This window comes from Lagenorhynchus albirostris, chromosome 1 (genome assembly GCF_949774975.1).
Source record: "Lagenorhynchus albirostris chromosome 1, mLagAlb1.1, whole genome shotgun sequence".
NCBI lineage: Eukaryota > Metazoa > Chordata > Mammalia > Artiodactyla > Delphinidae > Lagenorhynchus > Lagenorhynchus albirostris.
In genome coordinates this window covers 50,631,787-50,658,270 of record NC_083095.1, presented here as the reverse complement: position 1 = coordinate 50,658,270, position 26,484 = coordinate 50,631,787, and the positions used below count along the sequence as shown (strand labels likewise).

Sequence of the window (26,484 nt, the reverse complement as noted above, 5' to 3'; positions counted from 1 at the left end):
TGTTTACTTTAATATCAAAATTTCATAAAATAGAAATTTAAGCAGAACATCCTAAAGTTTACCATAATTTTATTGTAACAATATCAAAATTACATAAAATTAAGCAGAAAATTGATGAATTCTGTTTCTTCAGATGGTCTTTAAGGATCTCAAAACCCTTGGAGTTTGCTGAAAGAAGAAAATATTCATAAAATTAAACATTTTGGAAACCTAAGTTATTGTACATTTCTTAATATTTAGTTTTAGTTAATTTTAAAAATAGGTCAATACATGCATATTGTTCCAAATTCAAAAGGGGACACAGTGAAAAATAAGTCTGTCTCACACTCTATTTCTGCTCTCCAAAAGCAACAGTATATCCTTATAAAGATTGTCTAATCATATACAAGCATGTGTGTGGGGGTAAATGCTTTAAAAACACACAAGTGGTAGAATACAATGAACAATATTCTACCCCTTTTTTCAATTAGTAATAAACACATATTTATAATTTTTAACTAATCCCTTCCTCTATGGCTTTGAAATTTAATATAAATTAGAAAAGTTCCGAATAACTTTTAAATAGATACACATTTAAGCTATTTGTTTTGCAATTTTATAAAAACTACAATAAAAACAGCTGTACCCAATTTTATGCATAAACCCAAGTATACCTGTAGGATAAATTCCTAGAAATGGAATTGCTGATATATGCAGTTGAGGTCTTAAGAAAAAGTTTTTACCATTTTTTTTTCTGACCAACTCTGTGTGAGAATGGGTGTTTCTCCCCTACATCACCAACATTGTGTTTTTAAATAAAACAACTGTATTTGAGAGCACATGTTGAAACAGGGTTAAACCTTATTTACTTTGGCTACATTTCTGTGGTTAACTCTACAATATGATTTCACAAATATTCTAAGAAAAAAATTCTTTTTAGGAGAAACTAAATAGCAGTAAAACCAAACTATTTCACTATATCATGAAAATTTTTTCTCTCAAAAAAGAAAAAACCAAAAAAAACACATCAACTTATTCGATCCAGCAATGAAAAACTTCTTCAAATTATCACTACTAAATTATAGTTTGGAAATTATGTCAAGGGTTTTCAGCATCTGACTCCACAGATGATAAAGGGACCAACTATTTCAACTCAACAGTGAATGTCAACAGCAAGTCAAGGACTGTTCTAGAAACTTTTAAGAGGGACAGGCACATAAGTGACTAAAACAGTGTGTTAGAACTGTCATAGAAGTCTGTATACAGTGCTCAGAAGCACTGTACTTAGGTTAACAATTCTGCATGGCAATCAGGGAGCAGTACAAGAAATGTAACAAGTGTCTTGTGCTATCATAATAAATCGGTTTATTTCCTATTGTGTTTTATTTGTTTATCTCCCAACTCATTAAAAAAAAGAATATTAACTGGTTTGCCAAGATAAATATAATAAAAAGATAAAAGTAAGGAAATCAGGAAATTCAGGTAAGAGAAAAATACAGATCAGAAAAGAAGAGGAAGCCAGAGCCACAGCCAACATTTATGCTAGTAATTCCTCTGCTGCTGTAGAGGTGGGCTGCATGTTTGGCTGTGCTTCCTGGCAGCTAACACAAAGGGAGTCTATTAGTAGATTTACAGTCTCCCCAAGATGAAAATAAACAGTTGCTTGGGACAGACACAGATTTCTCTTGTCCTGAGATCTGTTGAAAGTGCCCACTATTGGTTTTCATAGCAGAATGTTTTAGATGTCTGTGAATTTATACCAAATCTCAGTTCAGTAGAAGTCAATCTAAAGACGGACAAAATAGGGAATTCCCTGGTGGTCCAGTGGTTAGGACTCTGCGCTTTCACTGCCGAGGGCCCGGGTTCAATCCCTGGTTGGGGAACTAAGATCCTACAAGCTGAATGATGTGGCCAAGAAAAAAATTTTAAAAAGGTGGACAAATATGCTCCAGAGGTGACCTAATCCTGGGGTCACAAAATCACTGTCAACAACAGCGAGTGGTTGAGACTGGTAAGAGCGTTGCCTTTACCTAAAGGCATTCCAAGTCAAAAGCAAATTTGTTTGAAGATTCATTGTGGGCTAGGTGAAGTCAAACACATGTTCAGCTTATGGAATAGAGGCTAGAATATCAGTGACTTTTTTTTTTTTTTTTTGCGGTATGTGGGCCTCTCACTGTTGTGGCCTCTCCCGTTGCGGAGCACAGGCTCTGGACGCGCAGGCTCAGCGGCCATGGCTCACGGGCCCAGCCGCTCCGTGGCATGTGGGATCTTCCCGGACCGGGGCACGAACCCGCGTCCCCTGCATTGGCAGGCGGACTCTCAACCACTGTGCCACCAGGGAAGCACCTCAGTGACTTTTATAAGGGTATCTGTCTGGTTATATTCCAAAAACTAAGCAGTGCCTGGAATACAGTAAGATTCAAATACACGTCAAATGCGTGAATCCAAGAATAAAATTTAGAATATCCCAAAGTGAACGGACTTTAATCCTCCATGAATACTGAGCAGCAAAAATAATGCAGAAATTTTTTTTCAAGAAATATATATAAGAAGCTGTTAATCATGGTTTCAGGGTTAGGAAATGGAGCTACTTTTTCCTTTTCAATTTTATACTTTTAAGCATTATTTGAAAATTTTATCATGTACTTGTGTTTTTATTTAAATAAAGATGTTAATTACAAAAAGTAAAAAGAAGACAATTGGGTTGGGTGTTCAAGATTATATTCTCTGAGAACCTGGAGGTATTTGGTTACTGTTCTTAACTGGAGGTGGGAAACAAAATATAATTAACCAAGAAATCACACGTTAGGATGCCTGAATCTAAGGGAAACTGTTAAAATGCAGATTTCTGGGCCCTACAACTGGAGAGAGACATTTGATAAGTTTGGAGTGGGATCCTGGAACTTAACATTTTTAACAAGGACCCCAGAGGATTCTGATGCACGTGGTCTACAGGACACCCTCTGAAAATCACTACCTACCAGGTGATTATTCTTTTTCCCCCAAGACCTCCCCCCAACTCCAACCTCTCACCATCACCACACTCAACCCAGCTCCCCTGCAATTCTTTGCTGCCAATTTAAGGCAGATTACCTAGGTTTTGAGAACCAACCATGTGGACGGCAAGGCTTACCTCCTGGAATAATAACATCATCAGGAGGCTGCCTGTAAAAAAGCTAGCCCACCTCCACAGCCAATCTGAGATTTCCCTCAGAAAACAGTTCTTGGTCTATTTCACACAAACTGCCATCAAGTACATACAATTCTGTGTCTCCCCGCATGAACGCAGTAAGTTCAGCCTAGAACATTTCCAGTGAGCTACTGTAGACTTTTAAAAACTTCAGCACACCTACAGAACATCTGAATTTTAGCAGTATTACACCAAGAGACAGCTGTTTCTTGCTGTTTCTGAGGGCACACTTACCTATCTTCTACTATCTTACTGGAAGGATAAAAAACTTTGAATGAAAATCCACTTCTTGGAAAAGAGCCCTTTGGAGAGAAAAATGCCCATAAGTGAATATTCAACTTTTAACAAAGAATCCCTATTTTTTAAATCAAACTCCTTGCTCCTAACTTAAAAATAAAGTTACAAGATGTGACTATGAAGTAATGAGACAAATTTTTGTATGCTCTTTATAGAGAAAAAATATTACTATAAAATATCTCCACTTGAAGCAAAAAGTCAAGTTGACTAGAACAGTTATGCTAACAAATGTGACTAGAAATGCTTAGGAGGGGTTCTACTTAGTATAAGGAATAAACAGTACTGGGTGATGCTAAATAAGCATATAAGACAGTCGAACATCATGTTCGAGAAGCCTTTCCTGCCCCTCTCCCCAGTAAAAATCTGGGTTTGATGCCCTGCCATTGTGCCCCCAAAACAACTGAGCAGTAGTCACACATACAATTGTCTGTCCATTACTAAACTCTAAAGTTACTGAGCAGACTCTGTCTTTTCAGTCTTTGTGTCCCTGGAACTAGTTCAATGTCTGGCCCATTGCAGGCATTCATTAATGGGAATAAGTATCAAGAAAGGATGAAGCAATGTCAAAACCAAGTTTTGGGCTTGCCCAAAAGGTATAAATAAGGTTAAAAAGATATAATGATGGTGTAGGAACTGGTTGTTTACTCATTTACAGTATGAAAAAGTGGAAAAATTCAGAAATAAAGTGGTTTCAAATAGAGCGTTAACTATACGAGAATGCCCAGAGTTCAATTTAAATAAGGAAATAGCCTCATTGTGACAAGAATATTGAAATGTGAATAAAGATTCTACAAAAATTAGGGCCACAAATTTCAAACAATGAAACCAAATCAGCTGACTGTGCTCATCCTTAGAGCAGTAGTTCCCAACCAGGGACAATTTTTGTCTCCTAGGAGACATTTGGCAAGTATCTAAGGACATTTTTGATAGTTACAACTGGGGGCTGCTACAGGCATCTAGTGGATGGAGGTCAGGGATGCTGCTAAACACCCTGCAATGCACAGGATGGTGCCCCCAAACAAAGAATTATCTGGTCCAAAATGTCAATAGTTCTGTGGTTGCAGAAGCCAGACAAAATAAATGAGTGTGTGAGAAAAGCAGTAAGGGATGATGTTTCTAGAAATGACCTAGATGAAATAAAAAAGTACTAAAGTTTAAAATTCACAAGAATCAAGGAAACATACAGATTAAAAATCACTAGTGAAGGGCTTCCCTGGTGGCGCAGTGGTTGAGAGTCCCCCGATGCAGGGGACGCGGGTTTGTGCCCCAGTCCGGGAAGATCCCACATGCCACGGGCTGGGCCCGTGAGCCATGGCCGCTGAGCCTGCACGTCCGGAGCCTGTACTCCGCAACGGGAGAGGCCACAACAGTGAGAGGCCCACGTACCGCAAAAAAAAAAAAAAAAAAAAAAAAAATCACTAGTGAAGATATTTGACATAAAAAGCAACATTATGCAGCATTTAGTCCCCAAGTTCAAAAAGTCAATCATACTTTTATAGAAATTCAGAAGCAACTTGAAGATTCTGAAGCAATTTCAAGGTTCTGCATAAAAATGAAATATTAAACTGTGTCCCAGTAGGAATTTCCACATTTATCAGTCTTAGATTTTTGGGACTTGGACAATTTCCAACAACAACAATAACAACAACAACAAAAAATCCTCCTCAAAGGACAAGTACCATTACCATGTTTAAAGGGAACGGAATACATGCTCTGAAAGTAATTTCCAGAAAGGAATCCCAAGGAATCTCAAAGCAAGTTACTTTGAAGGGGAAAATACTCATCTGGACTTATAAGCTTTGGTGCATTTTTTTTTCTTTTTTAAGAAAAAAGTCACGTTACTTTATAGTCACTCTTTTGAAAGTTTAAGAACTTTCTGTTTATACCAAATTAATTCAGTTGTTTCATTTATAGTATAGTTTTACTCCAACAGTAATTGATTAAACATGTATTTTAAATTTAAAGAAGTAACAGTCTAATCTTGACAAATTATGACTACATAACGTTAACTACGTTCTTACAGGGTTTATGCAGAGGCATTCGGTATTGGTCAAAGTAAAAGGATCATATTTGTCTGCGATGACAAGTAGGTCAGGCACAGGGTACACTCTCAGAGCATAGTCATACGCCCAATACACCGGGCAGACATAAAGAGGGAGAGGAGTCAGGTGTCCTTGGGATAAGATAGTCTTTACAAACTACAAAAGAATGACACAAAACAAACTTCAGTGCATTTGCAAAAGCTAAAAGAGCAACAAAGAATTTCAAATTAAATAGTAATTACCAAAGTGACTTAGAAAATTTGAGAAACAGTTGGGAAAACTGAATTACAAAACCTTGGGAAAACTGATATAAAATGAAATCAACTGCCCTGTATTTTAGGAGAAATTTATGAGTTTTCATTCAACACCATAAAAGCTACTCCCCCAAATAGTCATTTTGGAGCAATTGTATTTTTAGCTGTATAATAAACTAATTTACTAATTTTGTTCATCTAAAAATAATTCCACAGCTTGAGCAATGCCAAGAATATATACTTAGCCTACATACACTTTAAATGTTATAAAATACATACTAAAAATGCTCTGTATGATCTACTTCCATACTTCCAAATGAGGGTACATGTAACCAGTGATTGACAACTGGGAATCTTGAAGCTACAAGATAAACGCTACACATCCTCCTGATATGGGCAAATCATAGGAAATACTTAATAAACATGATAAACATAAACATTTTATTTAAACAAATGTATATATATTGAAGTACAATGTAAGATTTATGAGTTCTAAAGGCAAAACAGGAACCTCCAAAGAAATTTCCTGCTACTTCGGGGCTTTCTTCTGCCCATTAGGGGATACGTCAGTAAGAAAATTGAGAAACACTGATTTAGGAACAAAAATTACCTTACTGACAAAAGTGTGCTGAAACTATTTTGAACTATAAATAAAAACAACAAAATGGCAAGTGATTAAGTGGCTTAACAAAATTTTATATAAATCCACATGTAATTAAGATACCTTAATAAAGAAGACACAACTTACATGATTAGGAATATCCAAATTGCTACTGGGAAAACGGACACAGTTTCTGCACATTTTATTCACTAAGTCTTCACGAAAGACAATAATTTCTTGTGTACAATACTGAATTCTGAAATAAAAACAGTAGTTGAATGTGACTTCCTCAGAACAAAATATGAGGTAACTTTAAAGGCAAGATGTTTTATAGTACAAAGCCATTCCCACTTCCCATTGTTCACCACAGAAAAAATGCAACCAGAATCTATTCAACCATTCATTTGACAGTAATTTATTGAGCTCTTAATGTGTCTGGCGCTATTCTAGGAATGAGAATAAACAACAGATACAATAATTACACAGTATGTTGGAAGATGATTCAGTGTATGGCGAAAAGAAAAAGGCTAACAGGAATCATCTAGGGGAAGGGAAAGTCTAGAAGGCTGGAGTAGTAAATAGGAGTATTGGAACAGGTAGGGCTCGTAATGAAGTTTGATCTGAGCACAGACTTGAAGGAGGTGAGAGAGTCAAGCAGACATGCAGGGGAAGAACACTGTAGGCAGAGGGAACAAGCAGAGCAGAGGCCCTAAGATGAAACATGCCTGGCACATTTGAAGAACAAAAGGAGCTGGAGTGGCTGGAATAAATGAGGAGGAGAAGAAAGTCGGAGAGGAAATCACAGAGGAAACTGGGGGCCAGATCATGCAGGCCATGACTACCATTGCAAAGGATATGGGCTGTTACGGAATAACATGAGGGGCCCATCTTTCTGAATCAGTAGGGTGGATGTGACATGCCTTACGGTTTAAAGGATCACTCTGACATTGTTAAGGACAGACTACAGAGGAGCAGGGGTAGAAGCTAGAGAACAATGAGGAGGCTGTTACAGTGAACAAGGCTAAAGAAGATGGTAGAGGGTTGTAGAGGGGGAGGTATAGAGAGGTGGCCAGATTCTGGATATATTTTGAAGTCCTTCTTCAAATTTTTGAAGGACTTCCTAAAAGCTTGCATGTGAGGAAGAATCCCAAAGGTTGGTCTGAACGACTGGAAGGATAAAGGCGTCAGGAACTACAATGAGGAAAGCTATGGAACAGGGTTGGGGACTGACGAGGGAAGAAGATCAGAAGTTCAATCTGAAGTTGTCTATTAGACATCCAAGGGGAGATGATGAGTACGCAGCCAGATACGTAAGTGTGGAATCTGGTAGAAGGTTTGAGCTGGAGATATCAATGTGGGAATTGTCAATACACAGAGGGTAATTAAAGCCCTTGGACTGGAAAGGTCACTGAAGGAGTGAATGTAGGTAGAAAAGAGAGGAGAAACAATGACTGAGGGCATTCCCTCAGTAAGAGCCTATGGTCACAGTGAGTAGCACATACAGTAAATGTGTAATCCTTTCAGTTTTCCATTGTAACTTTTCTTAAAGGATGTGTAATTGGAATATCTATTTTTAAATCTCCCTCCATTATTTAAGCTTCTAAATTCAGTGTTAGTGAATTATTTAAATACAGTTAAAACATTTTTAAAGTTTTGAGAAACCTAAAATAGAAAGAAATGTTTTCATTTTTATCCCATAACAATCAAAATTCAGAGACAAATTTTAAGAAACAGGTTAATTTTTTTCCCACTTTTTGTTTTTGTATTTTTTTGGCCACGCCACCCATGGCATGCGAGATCTTAGTTCCCCAACCAGGGATCGCACCCACGCCCCCTGCTGTGGAAGCGCAGAGTCCTAGCCACTGGCCCACCAGGGAATTCCCAAGAAATAGGTTAATTGTTAAATGAAAGAAAAAAACCACAACACAAAAATACTAATATTTACCTGCAAGGATTAGTAGTAAAAACTGAAAATGGTACTCTTTGTCTGAATTCATTAGTGATGCTTTCAGCAAATGGTGGCCTATAAAAACAATTTATGTGATATAGTATACATTTTTAAATTTTACAGAATTTTCTTTACTGTTGCAAATATCTGAATAAAACTTACCTTGGTAAGATGGAACCAAATCCAGGATCCGCTGGACCAGGTACAAACACAAATCGACTACTGTAGCAAAATTCAACATAATTCATTCTAAAAATATTGCACCACTATCCCATAGTCCAAAACCAAATTATTGCCTTTAATTAAATTACAAATTTTTAAAAATTAAATTTCATGCATTTTAATAAGTGAACTACTAAAAGGCTCCAGACCAATACTGTCCAATAGATCTTTTTGCAATGATAGAAATGTTCTAGACCTGTACTGTCCAATTATTGAGTGCTTGAACTGTGGCCAGAGTGACTGAATTTTATTTTTGTTTATTTTATTTTTTTATTTTTGGCCACGCCCTGCAGCTTATGGGATTGTTTTAGTTCCCCGACCAGGGATGGAACCCGGTCACTACACCCTACCCCAACTCGCCTGCAGTGAAAGCACTGAGTCCTAACCACTGGACTGCCAGGGAATTCCCTTAAATAGTTTAAATTTAAAGAGATGCACGTGGCCAGTGACTATCATATTGAAGAGTGTAGCTCTAGACCCTTAGAGTAATGTCACCAAGAAATTTGGAATATGGTGGAAATTATCACTCATCCTTTTAATACTTTTCATTATATATCTCTACTAGAGTGTAACATACATTATCATGATAGAAGGTTAATTTTATCTCTTAACTGTACTAATTTTCTCAACTTTTTCTTCCATCCATTTCTTAACTTAGGATTCATTTTTTGTGTTTCTTAAATAACACTTTAAATAAAAAATATAGAAATCATTACCTTTGGTGAATATTTGGGTATTCACATATTATATCTGCCAAAGTCTTTAGGGAATCTAAAATTTTAAAGGGATATTGAATTTAATTTGCATATGATATACATAAATCAAATTTTATTTTATTAGCTAGAACTCTACATATTTTGAATGAAATTAAAATATTATAGATTATTTCTTATCAATTTAGTTTATACAAATGTAGAAACACTTATTAAACAGATCCTCAATACCTTTCAAAGCTTGAACCTGATTTTTTCCATAGGGTACAGATGAAAAATTGCCACACAGAATAAAGCAGGTTGGAGGTGCTGGTGAATAACCTAAAAATGAAAGAAGAAATGAACATATGGAGTGTAGAAATCATATTAAAATCTTTTAACCATGAGTTTTTAAATAATAAAACCATACTATTTTAAAAATAATACCTTAATAACATTATTATAAAAAATAGTAATAATGGTGCCCATTTATTGAGCAATTATTTTGTGCCAGGCCCTGCAATGTCTTGATTAATCCTCACAACATCCCTGTAAACTGAGAGAGAGATTAAGTAACCTGCGCAAGGTATTAGGCTGCAGCTTAAACCCAGTTCTGTCAAATTCGAAAGCCTAAGCTGTCCTCCACTCTTGTACTATTCTTAGGACAAATTCTCATTTATCATGAATACACAGACACACACGCACAGAGTTATTTTTCAAATGTAAAAATGTAAGTCTTTAAGATGAATTCATTTAAAATATTTCACCACTGAATCAATGTCTTTTACAAACTAGACTACTCAGAAAGATATATATATTTTTTAAGAATTTAGTTTTAAGGCATGAATTATCATTAGAGTTCAAAAAAGAATAGAAAAAATGACACCTACCAGAAAACATGGTGTGAAGTTTTTCCAATACTTCTACTTGGTCCAACCAAACATCAGATATAAACACAAACATGGCATCTTTATTCTCATCCTCTAGTTGTTTTAGTTTTGCAGAAGTCTTCACAGATGTATTAGAAGGCCCTCCAAAAAAATTAATATTTCCATAGTATGCCCTAGGTAATTATAACACAATTATTACCTTCTATCCTATATTCTGTTGGAGATATTTTTCTGATATTCTACAAACTTAGCTTCTGTCTATCTAATGAGGTAATTGTCCCATCAATGTAAATTGGACCATGAAAATGTATTATTATTTGCGCCTGGTGGCGCAGTGGTTGACAGTCCGCCTGCCGATGCAGGGGACATGGGTTCGTGCCCCGGTCCAGGAAGATCCCACATGCCACAGAGCGGCTGGGTCCGTGAGCCATGGCCGCTGAGCCTGCGCGTCCGGAGCCTGTGCTCCGCAACGGGAGAGGCCACAACAGTGAGACGCCCGCGTACCGCAAAAAAACAGAACAAAACAAAACAAAACAAAAAAAAAGTGAGATGGCTTGATGAGGGCTTGTATTCCCTGTGGCGTGAGCAGCACTTTCCGCCAGATTATGTACTTCAACAGGAAGAGAAGATGCACAGCAAAAGCTGCCTGCCAGTGGCTCCCAGCCAGCAAATGTGGCCTTGGCACCTGACTTATACAGGCATACTGGGCCTAAAATCTTAATCCTCATACTTCTTCTTGAAATCATCACCATCATCATGGAATCTCAAGATTTAATTCCCCCAGATGCTTACAGGCTCCAGGAAGGTAATACTAAATATCAAAGCAGCGGCCAGCTGAGGCTGACTAGGTGTGAGTGAGGGAGCCCACACATAACCCTGCCCAAAGTGGGCAATCACTGCCGTATAGATGTTCCAGGTGAGAATTCAGGTACAAAGTATGGCTAGATCTGATTGTTCAAGAGAACTCAGAAATCTAGACCATTATGAGAAATCTCCTAATTTTTAAATATTGCAAACTAATTCAAAATGTGTTTTAACACCTCAAAGGGGAAAAAAGAAATTTCTATAGACTACATTCAACCCACAGGCCACCCGCTTCAACTTCTACACCATTATTCAGCCTCTGCTCAAATACCTTGAGTGACAGGGAACTCACTCCTCTCAGAGAAGGCCCTTTTGGAACCATTCTAATATTATAATGACTTTGCATATATTAAAGAACTATATAATCTGCCTCTTGTAACTTTCACTCAGTAAAATACAAAAATAAGAACTTTCTATTAACATGGGAATTATATTCTTCTAAGTGTTTTCCTATATCTTATCTCAGTTGAACTTCTCATCAATCCTACAGATAAATAAGACCGATAGACTGGAAGTCTTTCCATTAAAGCCAAAGTACAGAGATGCTATTGCAACCAATCTGGAGTCAACCCGAAGTTTTCAGTTTCATATAAAGCCCAGTCTTTAACTCTCATTTTCCATTGCTCATCGCCTTCTGACACAAAGCCTGAGGACTTGTAATAACAGAGATATGATATACTATCTTACATTCATTACTGCCAGTATTATAAAATTCCTATAGAGTTAAAGTCAAACATTTTTATACCTAGTAGTACTAGAGGGTTCAGTGGGTGGAAATCCAAAGGCATTGACATGAAATACCTGATCTTCAAACCAACCTGAAAAAAGATAAGTAACAAATCACTTTCATTTGTCCAATTCTCCTTCTTGTTTGAAAGGACAAAACTATGGAACACAAAGCAGTAACGCTAGGCCATCATCTCATCCCGTCGACTAACAACAGAATTTATCAATCCCACTGCGCTACAAAACAGCGTCAGGTTCAGAGACTGTCTCTTTTTTTTTTTTGGCCACACCATGCGGCTTGCTGGATCTTAGTTCCCTGACCAAGGACTGAACCCGGGGCCATGGCAGTGAAAGAGCGAAGTCCTAACCACTGGACCGTCAGGGAATTCCAGACAGTCTCAGTTCTATAAAACAAAAAATTCATGAAATACTAACAGATTTAGAAATAAAACTTTTCCCTTTTTTTATTTCACAATACATGTTAGAGTACAGACAGATAAGGTACACAGATTTAAAAATGTCTCATTTTATGACTCTGTTTTTTCAACTTCATTGAGATATAATTCATATATCATACAACCCTTTAAGAGTATATACTTCAGTGGTTTTTAGTATATTCACAAGTTGTACAACCATCACCACTAATTTCAGAATATTTTCATCACTCCAGAAACAAACCCCTCTCCCATGAGTCTGAGAGTTATTTAATGTTGTCAAAAGTATGCCCTCATAATCAGTGTTGTCCCGAGTTACATCATGTTAACATATTTTAACCAATGTAGAAAGGGTTTTACGGTAGAATGATGAGGGGGAGAGGGAAAAAAGTATACTGACTTACCCTCTGCTAAGACAAAGCATGACTCTGTGTATAAACCGCTATGGAACTGGTACACAATAATTGAGGAAAATAATTCTACTTCTATGCTTGAGGTGGTGATAAAGTCAACATACATTTTGGGCTCAACAGGACTTCCAAATAATAAATTCAAACACTTCACATTTAAAACTCTGAATAGATCATAGCTTAAAAAACTTTAGGTTTAAATATCCCCATATCTGCTTCTAAGATCTAATACTGACAGTATAGACCATTCTTAGCATGTTATAAACTTCCTCAGTGATTTGTCTCGATTCTCCAAATAAGGCTTTTTGTCTCTGGTTAGGATTATGTCTCCAGATTCCTACACCACCGTATGGAAGTTACACTAAGAACCCAAATAGGTAAATGTGAGAATAATATATGATCAATTTCCCCAACTCACATAACATAGATTTAAAAAAATAAAAGTGAAGGATATAGCTTTACTAAGATCCAGTTGTACTGTTCCTGTCGGATCTTCCAGAAAAAATTTTCCCTAAAAAAAATTAAAAGAAGTATGTCCACATTTATGTAAAGATGAATACTATGACAAAAGAATTAAAATACTGACAATTTTGACAACAGAATATAGTAGACAGAACAGTGGATTTTTAAAAAATCAGTAACTCCTAGTCTAGGCTTTTCCATTTACTAGTCTGGTGACCACAAACTAATCAATTAATTGAGACTCGGAGTCCTCATAGGTACCTAGACAATGACCACTGCCAACCAAGAGATGACAGGAGGGATACTCTCTGGCTGCTGTAAGAGGGGCCTCAGAGAGCCAACAACAACTCCCAGGGAGCAGGATATGGTCTGCAGCTTTGATTGTTTAGAAACCCAGTACTCTCTGTTCAACCAGAGGTCACTGGGGGACTAATTTCAGGCTATGCAAACTGGTGGCCTGTATAAGACACTCCTTCCTGATGTCTACTCAGGAAACCAAATGCAAAAGGAAAGGTTATTTGGTGACTGAGGTAGCCACTTTCAATGAAGAACATGCTCCCATGCCCTCTGTAAAAATCCTGTATGTAACTGACAATTTCATTAATCTGAAGGCTGAAAATAAAAGTTGGATGCTTATCAAGTTCAACTTACCTCTTTTAACTGGGTTATCATTCCAAGAATAATCACATCTCCGATCTTGGTTGTACTGCCCAATAGGGTTTCTACTGTCTTAAGCTAAAGTAAAACAAAATAAATTCTTAAGGACTGAAAATATGTTCTTTTAAGGAACTAATCTTTTTACAAGCAAGTAAATTTTGAGTGCACATTTTAGTATTTTACAACTATTTTACGGTAGAAAGTCAAATAAAATTTAGAAAATATAATTTTATCCTACAAAAAGCTAAAATATTAACTGATGATGGCTTGGAAGAATTCTGCCTAAAGAAACACCATATCAACACAGGCCCCAACCAATGACTGAAGTTTCATACCATATTATTTTGAATAATAATAAGTATATTTATCTTTAAAATGTAAAAAAGGAATATAAATTTTATTTATTTTATTTGGTCAGTACCTCTTCAGTACCTGAAAACTAGTGGGCTATTTAAAAAGTTATATTCTATTTTTATTTAGTATTTTGAAAGGCTGTCATTATTTACATTTCTCAATCTGATCCTTATTTTTTATCAGAAAGTTAAAGGTAGTAATAATTGGGGCATTATTTTTAAAAAATCCTTTCTGACCCTTTTCTATACATATAATCCTAAGTATATGTTAATACACACATATATAATTTATAAACACATAGCCATACAGTTTGTTTTATTGCAAAGATGAAATCATATTATTTGTATTATTCTTCAACTTAACTTTTTAAGTTTAATATATCTTAAACATTGTTCCATTTAACTATATATAGATACACTTCATTCTTCTTAATGGGTAGAGATATCTATAGTATATATACAACAATTTACCAAACAACTTAAAGGACATGATCACATCACCCCATAATAATCACTGTTAACATATGATATGAAGTTCCTCTTTAAAAACATGAACCTCAAGCAACACAGGAATACAATGTTCATTTTAAACAGTTTTAAAAAATGAAACACTTAGGGATAAATCTGAAGAAAAGATATATAAGACATGTATTCTAAAAACTGGCTTAGGTAAAGATTTCTTAGAAACAATACCAAAAATATGAGCCATAAAAGAAAAATTGATAAGTTGGACTTTAACAAAATTAAGAACTTACGTACTTCAAAAAGACTGTTAAGAGAATAAAAAGACAACTTACAGACTGGGAAAAATATTGCAATTTGCAATCAATCAATTAAAGCAACACAGGAGTAAAAGCTGTAACAAAGTATTCATGAGGACACCATATTTGCAGTTTGCAAAGGAAGAATGCCATATAGGGACTATAGATGGTGGTTTAAATAGATAATATACCAGCAGGGATACAGAATTAAACAGCTTGGCAAGATAACAAGAACAATAAATTATTTAGCTAAGCCCTAAAGTTACTCTGGCAAAGAGGAGAGGTGAAATAATGCTCTGGGTTGTGGGTATCTGAGTTGCCATAGGAAACCTAATATATTCAAGAAAACACATCGACAGTCATTTGTAGAGAAATATAAATAATGTCAATTTCCAAAACTTAATACAATTTTTTCCTCCAACAAAAGTTAAAAGCAGAAACTATCAAACTCTATAAATGTTTTCTCCTTATGGTGCTGCCATCAAACATTAATTTAAGCATTATCTAGTATTATCATTTTAGTATCTATCAGACTGCTCATCACCATGAATTCTGGTCTAACATGGTAGAGGACTGAATGAACCTTAGCAGAGGCTGGGCCTCTTCAGAAGCTATTTGGAACACCACAGAAACGGTGGGTCCTAGCCAGAAGGAGCTAAGGACTATCCCCCAGCAGGGCTCTGTGTGCTGGAGGGGGAAAAAAGCCACAGATGGACTGACGGTGACCAGGTGTGTTGCTGGAACAAAAGTGATGGTGCTGTTTGGTAACCACTTTCTTAAGTATTACAGTGGAAAGAGCACACACAGCAGAAAACATTCTTCCTCTCCCCAGACAACCCTGTGACCTGTCTGTGCTCTCTCATGCATTCTATAAATGTGGTTTCCTTAGTGCCTTCAGTAAGTTTTCACTCCAACTGATATAGCATGTCTGAGCTGAACAAGTGTATGGGGGTCACTAGAGGGCTGGGCTGGGCAAGGAGCAGGATTTCAGAGTATGAGTGAGGGCAGGAAGGGTAGTGCTGAGGGTTGGTCTGAAAGCCAGTGTATCATCCAGCAAATGGACCAGGAGGACGAGGGTTCTGTCTTGGTGGCCAGAGACCCAGCACACAGGACATGGACTTTACCAACAGTGGGCATGCACAGGTCAGTTAGCTAGTTAAACTGTTATCAGTGGTTAATTTTCATGCCAACTTCAATAAGTTAGAATTAAGCAATAAATATTAAACTTGTATACATACACCCCCTAAATAACTAGGATATCGTTCTAACCTGGAATTTGCTTCCGCTTTCATCAGGGTGAGAACCTATCACTGGAGGAGTAAATAATTCATGTCTGTGGGTCCTCTAGAAAAAAGAAAGATTCACATGAATTACTGAGGCAAACATTTAAAACTAAGATTCATTAAAATAGTGCCCTGACAAAGCACTGTCCTTAAACTAACGTTACTATTATTTATTCTCAACAAATTTGAAAATCTACATAGTTTAATGTACAAATAGCTAGAAATGTAATTTGCTTAAAAAATCATTTTAAGACTTTTTTTTAAAAAAAGGTCTATTGTGTACCTGGCAGTAGTGCACTCTGGGCTGAGGATATGAAGACAACAAACCAAGGTGTCAACCTCAGAGCACAGGGGTCAGTGAGAAGGAAGTGTCAACAGGTCACAATACAACAAAGGACCCTGAGCAGAAGGGGCCATTTAACGAGATCCTAAATGATAAAAAAGACTTCGCTAGTAAGAAACAAAAGGAGGCTGAGACAAGACATTTCAGGCAGAGGAAGGGATGTGTCACAAGAAAGAGTTATTAAGAGTAAAGGAGGGGCTTCCCTGGTGGCGCAGTGGTTGAGACTCTGCCTGCCAATGCAGGGGACACGGGTTCGAGCCCTGGTCTGGGAAGATCCCACATGCTGCGGAGCAACTGGGCCCATGAGCCACAATTACTGAGCCTGCGCGTCTGGAGCCTGTGCTCCGCAACAAGAGAGGCCACGATAGGGAGAGGCCCGCGCACCGCGATGAAGAGTGGCCCCCGCTTGCCACAACTAGAGAAAGCGCTTGCACAGAAACCAAGACCCAACACAGCCATAAATAAATAATTTAAAAAAAAAAAAGGGTAAAGGAGTATTCAGGAAGTGATGTGAAGCTTAGTACAGGTGGATCATGTAGTGCACAAGGCAGCACGTGCGACAATGCAAGAGATGGGTTGGAGCCTCTATTTGGGAAAATGTCCCTCCCCCACTGTGGTCCACATAGTTTAGGTAGGGTTGGTGCCCTTCCCCCTCCAGACAGACCACCAAGGCCTAGCAAATCTAAGTACTCCACCCCCTTGGCCAATGACTGTTTCAGGGTTGAGCAAGTGCTTGAAGCCTGGCCAATAGGAGACAGCTGCTAGAACTATTGGAAAAGAAGAACTCTCTAAGAGTTTCCAAGGCTACTAGTGAGTGGCCATCTCGGTCACCTCATAGGAAGAACTTGTTTGAAAGTAAGATCAATTTTTTAAAATTGCTGGGAGATGGAAAGAGGTAGATGCCTCATGACGTTGTGCAAGCACCTTGATCCAGCCATGCTTGACACAGCTGGACCTCCAGACTTCTCCACAAGCCAAGAAGTTCCTTTTTCTGTTTTAGCCGTCTGAGTTTTTGTAAACTCTAATAAAAGAGTCCCAACAATACAGACTTTGTATACCAAACCAAGAAGTCTGTCTTATAGACAATGGAAAACAACAATTTTGAAGTAGGATGATAAAATCAGATTTGCTTTCAGGAAGATAATTGCAATAAAAATATGCATGGACTAAAATTCAACCCTTTTAATGAGGCTCGGGAGGGTTTAATGATACCCCCAAATAATATCATAGGCTTTAACACCTAATTTTTAAAAAGAAAGTGGTATTTACTGAGCATCTTCTCTGTGAAAAGCACTATGCCAAAGGTGGCAGAGGAAATAAACAAGGAGTGTGCAGTCTGACAACAGGGACACACACCCCAAATGCAAGGCAGGGCCAACCCTAGTAAGTGTGGCAGGAGACCCACTGAGTAGTCAGTGGGTTGAAAGCAGGAAGAGGACTTCCCTGGTGGTCCAGTGGGTAAAACTCCACGCTCCCAATGCAGGGGGGGCCCGGGTTCGATCACTGGTTGGGGAACTAGATCCCACATGCACGCCACAACTAAGAAGTCCACATGCCGCAATGAAGATCCCGTGTGCCGCAACTAAGACCCGATGCAACCAAAATAAATAAATAAATAATTTAATTAATTAATTTTAAAAATTTAGAAAGCAGAAAGAGACTGCATCCAACTGCAGATCAGGAAGGGCTTCAGAAAAGAGGAGGAATCTGAGAAGGCCCTTCCAGAATTAGGAGGGTTTCAAGAGCAGAGATAAGAGAGAAGAGCATCAAGAGAGTGAATAGTATAAGCAAAGTCACAGAAGAAGTGGAAGAAACAGACACAATATTTCCATGTTTCAGTTTTGGCTCCTCTACTTTTCAGAGGGAAAAGTACAGATTAGGCCAAAAACATGTGACAGAAAGATTTGTATTTTTAAAAAGTATTTATTTATTTGGCTGCTCTGGGTCTTAGTTGTGGCATGCAGGATCTTTAGTTGTGGCATCCATGATCTTTTAGTTGTGGCATGCGAACTCTTAGTTGCAGCATGTGGGATCTAGTTCCCGGACCAGGGATCAAACCCAGGCCCCCTGCATTTGGAGCGTGGAGTCTTAGCCACTGGACCACCAGGGAAGTCCCAGAAGATCTGTATTTAATCCAGTAGGTGGTAAACTTCCTTGAAAGACTTGTGAGCAAAATCATGGCGTGATCAGTGCTAAACTTCTGGAAGATTAACCTGGCAACATTATGTAGGCGATGGAGGCAGAAGAGAAAAGACATCCTCAGTGCTCATTCTCCTCAACCTTTGTTCAGTGCTTACTCCTGCTGACCACCCTGTCCTCACTGAAACCTCCCTGTGCTTCTGCTATATAACACCACCCTGGCCTAGCCCCCAAACTCTATCATTCCCTTTTCCATCATCTCTCAGGGGCTCATCCCTGCAGTCCCATCTATTACTCTAGGCAGATGCCTCCTAAATCTCTCTCTACCCAGATCTCTTTCTTTAGCTCCAGATGTACATCTCACCTGATATCCTACTGGCAACCTTAACTCAAATGTTTGAAACAGAACCTGCCATCGTCTTCCCCATTCTCTTTTTCCTATTTGTTTATATATTACCTAATTACCATTATTCTACCCGTCCACTCTCTCAGGCTCAAAACCCTAATCATCTTTCAGTCTTCACTCTCTCCCTTCTCTTTCATGTCCAATCAGTCACCATGAGCTATGGCTTCCACTGCCAGGACTGTCCCCTCTTTCTGCTCCCCTTACCTTCCTTCATTCAGGCTATCATTTATTCTAGGACTAATACCACAGACTCCTATAAGTCTTCTCTCATACTCTAATATATCCCAAAATCAGCTGAGAGAGAAAGTCCTCAGGGAACTGCTGTGAGTTGCTCTGGTATTTTAAGGCTCCTTGTACCAAGAGAACAGAGTCCAACTCTGAAGAGTGGCATCCAAGGCAATCCCATGACTTAGTTGCCACTTGACTTTCCAAACTTATCCTGTGCTACTCCTCTTCACAAGCCTTCCTCTCCACACAAAGAAGGCTGATTGCTCATCATTTCCTGCATGGAGTCCACTTTTTCCTCTTGCTCTGTCTTTGTTCACACTGTTCACCACCTTCTCCCCATTTCCACAAGATCAGAGCAATCAAGGCCCATGTCAAATGCCAACATTTCCTTGAAGCCTTCTCTGATTTTTCTATAGAAAGCATTCTCTTTGTATTACATTTCTTCCATAGCATGTATAAAATTCTACTTCATATTTTATTTATGCAGATGTCTTTAACTTCATAGACTATAAGTTGCTTGAAAGTAGTATAGTACAGGAGGCAAAGGTTGGGCTCCAGAGTCAGACTGACTGGATACAAATCCTGTCCCTACTTACTAGATGTAACCTCTGGGCTAGTGACTAAACTTCTCCAGGTCTCAGTTTTCCCCATCTGTAAAATGGGAATAACAGCATTTATACATACATTGATGTTATGATGGTCAAATGAGGTAATCTCTGTAAAGTGATAAACAATGCCTGGCCTATCAAAAGCATTTAAAAAATGTTAGCTACTATTTTTATCATCATCATGATTGTTAAAGTACAAAAGTCCATCCTTTAATTATCCCTGAGTCTTACCTAAGCTGAAACAGTCTCTTTTTCCCCCTCCGACTTACCTGGTGCAAAATTGTGTATCGTTCACGAAACAGCTCTGCTTTATCTCTTGCTGTTCCAAATAAATTTGGTGCAGGGTGGTTGGTCATAAATAAACTAGGAAAAAAGGAATGCCTATTTATGACTATCATAATACACAAAGGTAGATGAAAAATGAAACAGGAGACTATATACCTTCCAAAAAAAAATGTACATTTGAAATTAGCTTAACATCAATAGATGGCATACTTACGGAAGAAATTTTTTTCTTTCTGAATTGTACACAAGGCGTGGGATATCAAATGCTCCTATGATATTGAAAATATGTTCTCTGAAAAACAACCCACAAAAACAGACCTGATTTACTAAAACATAAGTATTCCAAGTGAACATGAAAACTTGCATTATAACCTTATGTCATATACACATACTTTTCACAGATCATGTACACAATTTCTTGTAGTGTCAAAAATAATATGGGGGTAAAGTTTTTAGCCTGTGCATTTTCCTCTCAGAGATGAGAAAGTACTGCCACTACTCTCAAGCTAACAAAAAATTTAATCAACTTCTAATTAAGAATGTTATCTGTTGAAAAAGAACATTTACATATAAAATAGTCACATCTTAAAGAAATCTCTCCTAATATGTACTATTTTTATAAGCTACAATATTATTAAAAGGTATTATTCATTAGAAGGTTTAATACCTTTTAATATTAATTATTAAAAGGTATTAAACAATTTTTTAATCCAAAATATCATGCAAAAGTGACCCAGGAAAAGATGTAAAACAGAAGAAGAACCCCCCAAATTCTGCCCATATCCTTGACACCTATAGTGTTAGAGAAGGATAATTCGTAAAATAATTTACCTTCAGATACTTTTAATATCATAATCATGTTTGAATGAGGTTAAAAAAATTCATAGCACTATTGCATAAATATTACAACCTAAAGAATCTTCCCTAAAATTATATCTATTTCCCAAAATGAAAACAGACAAAAAAATGTCATGCTAGTCTGTTGGTAGCACCTAGTACAGAGTAGCAGAGAACCAGTGAACTTGAAGTAAGCCTGCTTCTAGACACAGCTCCATGATTTTCTAATGGGTCAATCTTGGAAAGTTATTTAACTTACCATGCTACTTATTCATCTATAAAAAGGAGAGCCTCTCCCTTGTGCTATGATATAATGCCTTTCTGACAATTGGAGTTGCAAAGATCAATTACCATTCAGTCCCTACTCAACCTCTATATTGGCTGACTGTAGCATATGAATAGCTTGACAGAAACAACAGGTAACTTTAATGCCTATTTTAGGATTATAATCCTTACACTTTGATATAATCGTTTTGAATTTCTATTGATGGCTTTAGGAGCAAGTACTCCAGTATCTTAAACAATGAGTTGGCAAGGATAAAATTTAAATACCTCAATTTCTCTATTTTTTAGCAGCTCTAATAAGTTCTGACCGGAAAAAAGATTAAAACTACTAACCAAAATGAGTAATGACTCCTTTCAATTATCTCCATTGCCCCAAATAGGAAAAAACTGTCAAAGTTAAGACTATCTCTATCCATTTTCCCAGATGTTTTCCTTTCAGTTAAACCCTGTGAATTTGGAAAGAAGTATCATATTCAAAGGAGGAAAGGAAAGAGGTTTATCTCAGGGAGATAAAACCCAGAAAAATTACTGCAACATAAATTCCTAAGCTCTAACAGCATGAGACAGGGTAAAAAGTCCTAAAGCTGAGGTTCTACCCCCCTTTGCCATTCACCATGTGACCCAAGTTAAGTCACCGAACTTTCAGGACTCGGTACTTTCCTAAGAAAAAAAGTAAATTATACCTCTGAATAATCAGTTCAATCCACCTGCAGCATATAGAATATTAAATCAAATCAGTTGGGTAAGTGGCAAAAGTTTGTCATGGTACAAGCAACACCGAGATCTCAAATTCTAGGATAAAAATAGTAAAGATGAGTCATTTAATATTGAGGTTTATAATGTAAGCTATCATTTAAAAAAAAAAAACTAAGAAATAACCACTGTAGAAAGGTGACCACTGAGTATTTCCCCAAGAAAATAATTGAAAATAACCACTCAACAACACTTCCAACATGGGGAAAAGGTGAATTTTTCCACATACACAGTTTCATCTACTGACTGACTGCACTCCTGGACTGCTGCTTCCACTACGGACCGTTCAATCATGTTTGATGACACTGAAAAGAGAAGTTCAAAGTTAAATTTTAAAAACAGGCATAAAAATTAGTTCTTTCCACACACAGCTTTTTTCCTGAAAATAATCTGCAAACACTAACCCCAAGATGCTCATTACATAGATTTTAGGAGGAAAAAAGTGTTAGCACAAAAGCCGTATTTCAAATACCTTAATATTCCACACTCAAATACACTTACAATACCTTAATACACAGTCAAATGCCTTAATTTTCTAAATAATGTTAAATAATATACATTCAGGTATACAAATGCTTCTGTAAGCTCCTAGGTTTAATATGGTTACATTAGTATAACTTTGCATCACAACTGCTGTGTTTCAGTAGGTATGATAGTAATAGTAATAACAATAACAGCCACCACTCATTAAGCCCTTAGTAAACGTGTGGCACCACGCTCAGTGGTTCACAAGCATTATTAGATAGATGTCCTATAAGACTGCTGTTCATAAGCCATGTCTTACAGATGGGGAAAGTGCAGCTCCAAGAGGTCAAATAACCAGATCACCAACATAACTGGAAGGAGTAGAGAGCAGTACAAACGCGAGCCTGATTCCAGACTGGGTGCCCTTAACCACTGTGGTATGTTCTCAGGCAAAATACCACGTACCATCTTAAATTAATGTATACTGATTTTCTAAATGTAATCATTTTCTACATTTCCGACTGTAAGGAAATTTTTAAAGCAAAGGTATATTTAAAATTCTGCCTTTAGAAACAACGTATCAGAGCAAGCCGCACCCACTTCTCTCCTTCAGTGCTCTAGAAACTGGACATTTTTTTCTAGAAGAGCACTTCTCTTTTGTAGGTCCATGCTTATGGTAAAAGGCTAAGTATTTAACAAAAAGATCCCTTAAGAAAGGCTGAAGCAGGAAGGGAAAGTTATTCTTGCTTACTTTTTTTTTTCCCCTCAAACATTTAAGAGTACCTAACTTAAGTAAGACAAAGTAATAGGCAGAGAGAAAAAAGTGACCATAAAGGAATCAGAGGGGAATTCACAAAGGGGAAGAACTATAAAAGAGTCTCTGGGAATGCCCCAAGGTTCCAACAGAACTAGAGGTTACTCCTTGGCAAGAAGTGCTACCAAGGGTATGTCTCATACCACCGGGACATTCAATACTGAATCCTCAACTTCAAATTAAATCTATAAATCTAACTGAGGATGTAGAACTATATGAACAATTTAAGAGCTGTCAGAAAATGTTACTTACAGGGTTGCTTTTCAACTGCATCAATGATCTTTTCCAGTGCATCTTCAAGCTCTACTTCGTTGATAGACTGAAGAGCTTCTGTGAGGTACTTAATAGCTTCACTGATAAGAGAGATTGGTAATTAAGGCTAAAAGTTTTATGCCAAAAACTAGCAAACACTCATCAATCTAGCATTGAAATTAAGATCCACTCACTCCTCCCTGCAAGCAGTACTCTCCTTTCCTGTGCTTTCTGAACAAATTCTTCCTCCTATCCCCTGCCAACATAATTGTTCTTAAAGCCCCAAATCACATCCTTCTTCTAGGAAGCCTTCCTAGACCAGCTCTACCTGCTGCAATCTCCCCTTCCTTCTGAAATTGTTTAAAAAATCTCACTTATAGATACCTTAGATCTGCTGTATCACATTAGCCTTGTACTATTTATTACCTGACATTAATAAACTCAGTCTGCTTCAATGTTCTGAACATAACAGACACTTAAATACATATTTATTAATTTGATAATGCATTTGCTTAAGTTCCAGTAACTTCATCAGTTTTCAACTGTAAAAAAGAAAAAAATTAGGCTAGAAAAAACTTTGACATTCGAATATAGTCATAGAAGTAATAACACTCACTAAAATCACATGAATCCCTCTCACCCCTCAAAAATCAATAAAGCTGAAAATTTTTTTAAAAATCACACGAATTCCTGATTTAAATACCAATAATACTCAGAATGAACACTGTCTACTTAAACAATTTGCTAATTCCATGCCATTCTTTATTTTTAGACCACAGCTTTACACTTTGCATCAATATTATTGTTATAGTCATCGCACTAACTCTTCTATATCTTGGGTTGCTTATTGTTTCATGTGTGGGTGTCACATCCCTCCAATTTATTATAGATGATGCTCCTTGAGAAGGGGAACTGTGTCATCCTTTGGCAGAGTGCTAAGCACACTGAAGGTGGTCCACAAATACTTGGTGACTGAGTCCCTAAAATCACACACATATTAGGTGAATCTTGGGAGAGCTCTTAGCATAGACCAAAGTCATACAGGATCTGGCTCCCGCCAAATCTCACTAGCCTCACCCAGTGTCTCTGGCTTTCCTGGTGCTCTCCTGTCTCAGGGTCTTTATATGGTCATTTCCCCCACACTCTTCACCTAGTCAAGTCCTGCTTATCCTTTAACATTCAACTCAAACCATTCTTTTTTTTTTCAACCATTCTTTAAGGAAGCCTTCTTTGACTCTAGAACTGTTTATACACCTGGTTATACGCTATCATAGCACTTCCTTCCTCAGATCCTTTTCATAATTGAAATTAAATAATTGTGAATTATTTAATATCCATGGTAGACAGACTTCTAAGATGACCCCTAATAATCCACACCTCCTGGTATTCACATCCTTGTGCAATCGCCTCCCCTTGAGTATGCGTTGGATCTAGTGACTTGCTTCTAACAATAGAATATAGCAAAAGCGATGGAATATTTTACTATATTGTAGTTTTAAAAATAAAAACTTTGAAGTGGCAAGATGTCACTTTCTTGCTTAGGTTACAAAAGACTGTGACTTCCATTTACTAGCAGACTCTCTTGCTAGCTTTGATGAAGTAAGCTGCCATGCTGGGCAGGCCCAACAGCCAGCAAGGACTGAAGCCCTCAGTCCAACAATCTTGGATGAACTGAATCCTGCCAATCACTGAATGAACTTGGAAGCAAATCCTGCCCAACTGACTCTGAGATGACCCCATCCGGACTGCAGCCTTGCGAGACACCCTGAAGCTAAGGACCCAGCTAAGCCTACCTGAATTCCTGACCCACAGAAAATGTGAGAATATAAGTGCCTGCTGTTTTAAACTTCTAAGCTTGGGGGTAATTCTTTATGCAGCAATAAATATTAATACACTATCTGTCCCCCAACCTCCACATTGTCTTACCCTCTTCTACTCCCTTGCCCCAGCAGTACTTTGCAGCTAACAGATTTCAGTGTATTTCTGACTGAATTAATGAATGACAGCTCAAAATTAGGTCAAATTCTAAGTGAAAATAAAGAAAAATTAACTGATCAATTGGTCGTATTTTCAAAATGTGGGGAATCAACTGAACAAAATTTATTACTCTCTCCTAGAGCTTATTCACGCTTGCACTTGTTCACCACTAACCCAAAAGTAAGGTAAAAAGTCCCATGAAGCTTATTACAAAAACAAACAAAAAAACCTCTACACACACAAAAGCAATCAAAACATGGTACAGAGAAGTGTATCCCGTCCAGCAGGTATTTACATATGTAAATACTGTATTCTTTATATATTAAAAAAGCAGATTTAATGAGAAAAATCTTGGAAAGGATCATTCTACAAGTCGCAGAAAACACGGATATGGCCAGAGAAGCACAGAAGTTCTAAAGGAAATCTAACCAAACAAACAAACCAAAAAAAACCCAGAAGACTTAAGAACATGCTTTAAATTACCCACTTCTTAACTCTCCAGGAATTCTCTCTCGGGAATAATACGTGATCCAAAATTGGGAAGGCTAGCAAGGCCCACAGGTTGTACAACATAACCTGACAGCTACCGACATGCAATGGGCTTTCCCAGGTCTCTCGTTCGCTGTCTACGTAACCACGTGAGCAGCGCTGTTAGGATTCCCAATTAGCGGAGGCAGAGACTAAGCTGGCTGAGGGGCGCCCAAACACAGTGCCAATACACCGCTGCTGCGACACCGACAGCCGCCTCTGCGGCTGTCTGGTACGTGCAGGAGGAGACCCTCATCCCTTCCGGGAGAAACTTTTCGACTCCACGCGAATGTCGAGGAACTTAAGAAGGCATCGCCAGGTCCCCCTTGCTTCTTAGAACTCTTTCAAGGGCCGGCGGCCCGACCCTCCCCTCCTGTCCCGCTCGGTGCCCAGCCGACTCACCCCCGGAGCAGCAAGCCGCGCAGCTTGAAGGCAGAGAGCGCCCTACTCCGCAGCCGCTCCGGCGCCATGTTCGCTTTTTGGCGCCACGGCTGCGGCC

At 37.9% G+C, this 26,484-nt stretch overlaps 1 protein-coding gene across 5 annotated transcripts; it reads right to left on the bottom strand.

The window, feature by feature from the left end:
- Positions 1-49: 49 nt before the first annotated feature.
- On the bottom strand, positions 50-26,484 carry POLE2 (DNA polymerase epsilon 2, accessory subunit). 5 transcript variants are annotated; one of them, XM_060142892.1, is made up of 19 exons: positions 26,388-26,484; positions 23,481-23,581; positions 22,179-22,254; positions 20,289-20,366; positions 20,059-20,152; positions 16,052-16,126; positions 13,663-13,746; positions 13,004-13,060; positions 12,544-12,592; positions 11,729-11,797; positions 10,116-10,292; positions 9,478-9,567; positions 9,250-9,304; positions 8,474-8,533; positions 8,309-8,386; positions 6,511-6,619; positions 5,488-5,664; positions 3,404-3,471; positions 50-168 (listed from the first exon to the last, which is right to left on the bottom strand). In XM_060142892.1, exons 1-19 carry the CDS (start codon positions 26,453-26,455, stop codon positions 150-152), a joined length of 1,584 nt encoding a protein of 527 aa, XP_059998875.1. In that variant the 5' UTR covers positions 26,456-26,484; the 3' UTR covers positions 50-149. The 5 variants fall into 5 exon arrangements, with proteins under 5 accessions (XP_059998875.1, XP_059998877.1, XP_059998873.1 ...); XM_060142894.1 differs by having other exon boundaries at positions 8,474-8,530; XM_060142890.1 differs by lacking the exon at positions 26,388-26,484 and adding an exon at positions 25,945-26,033.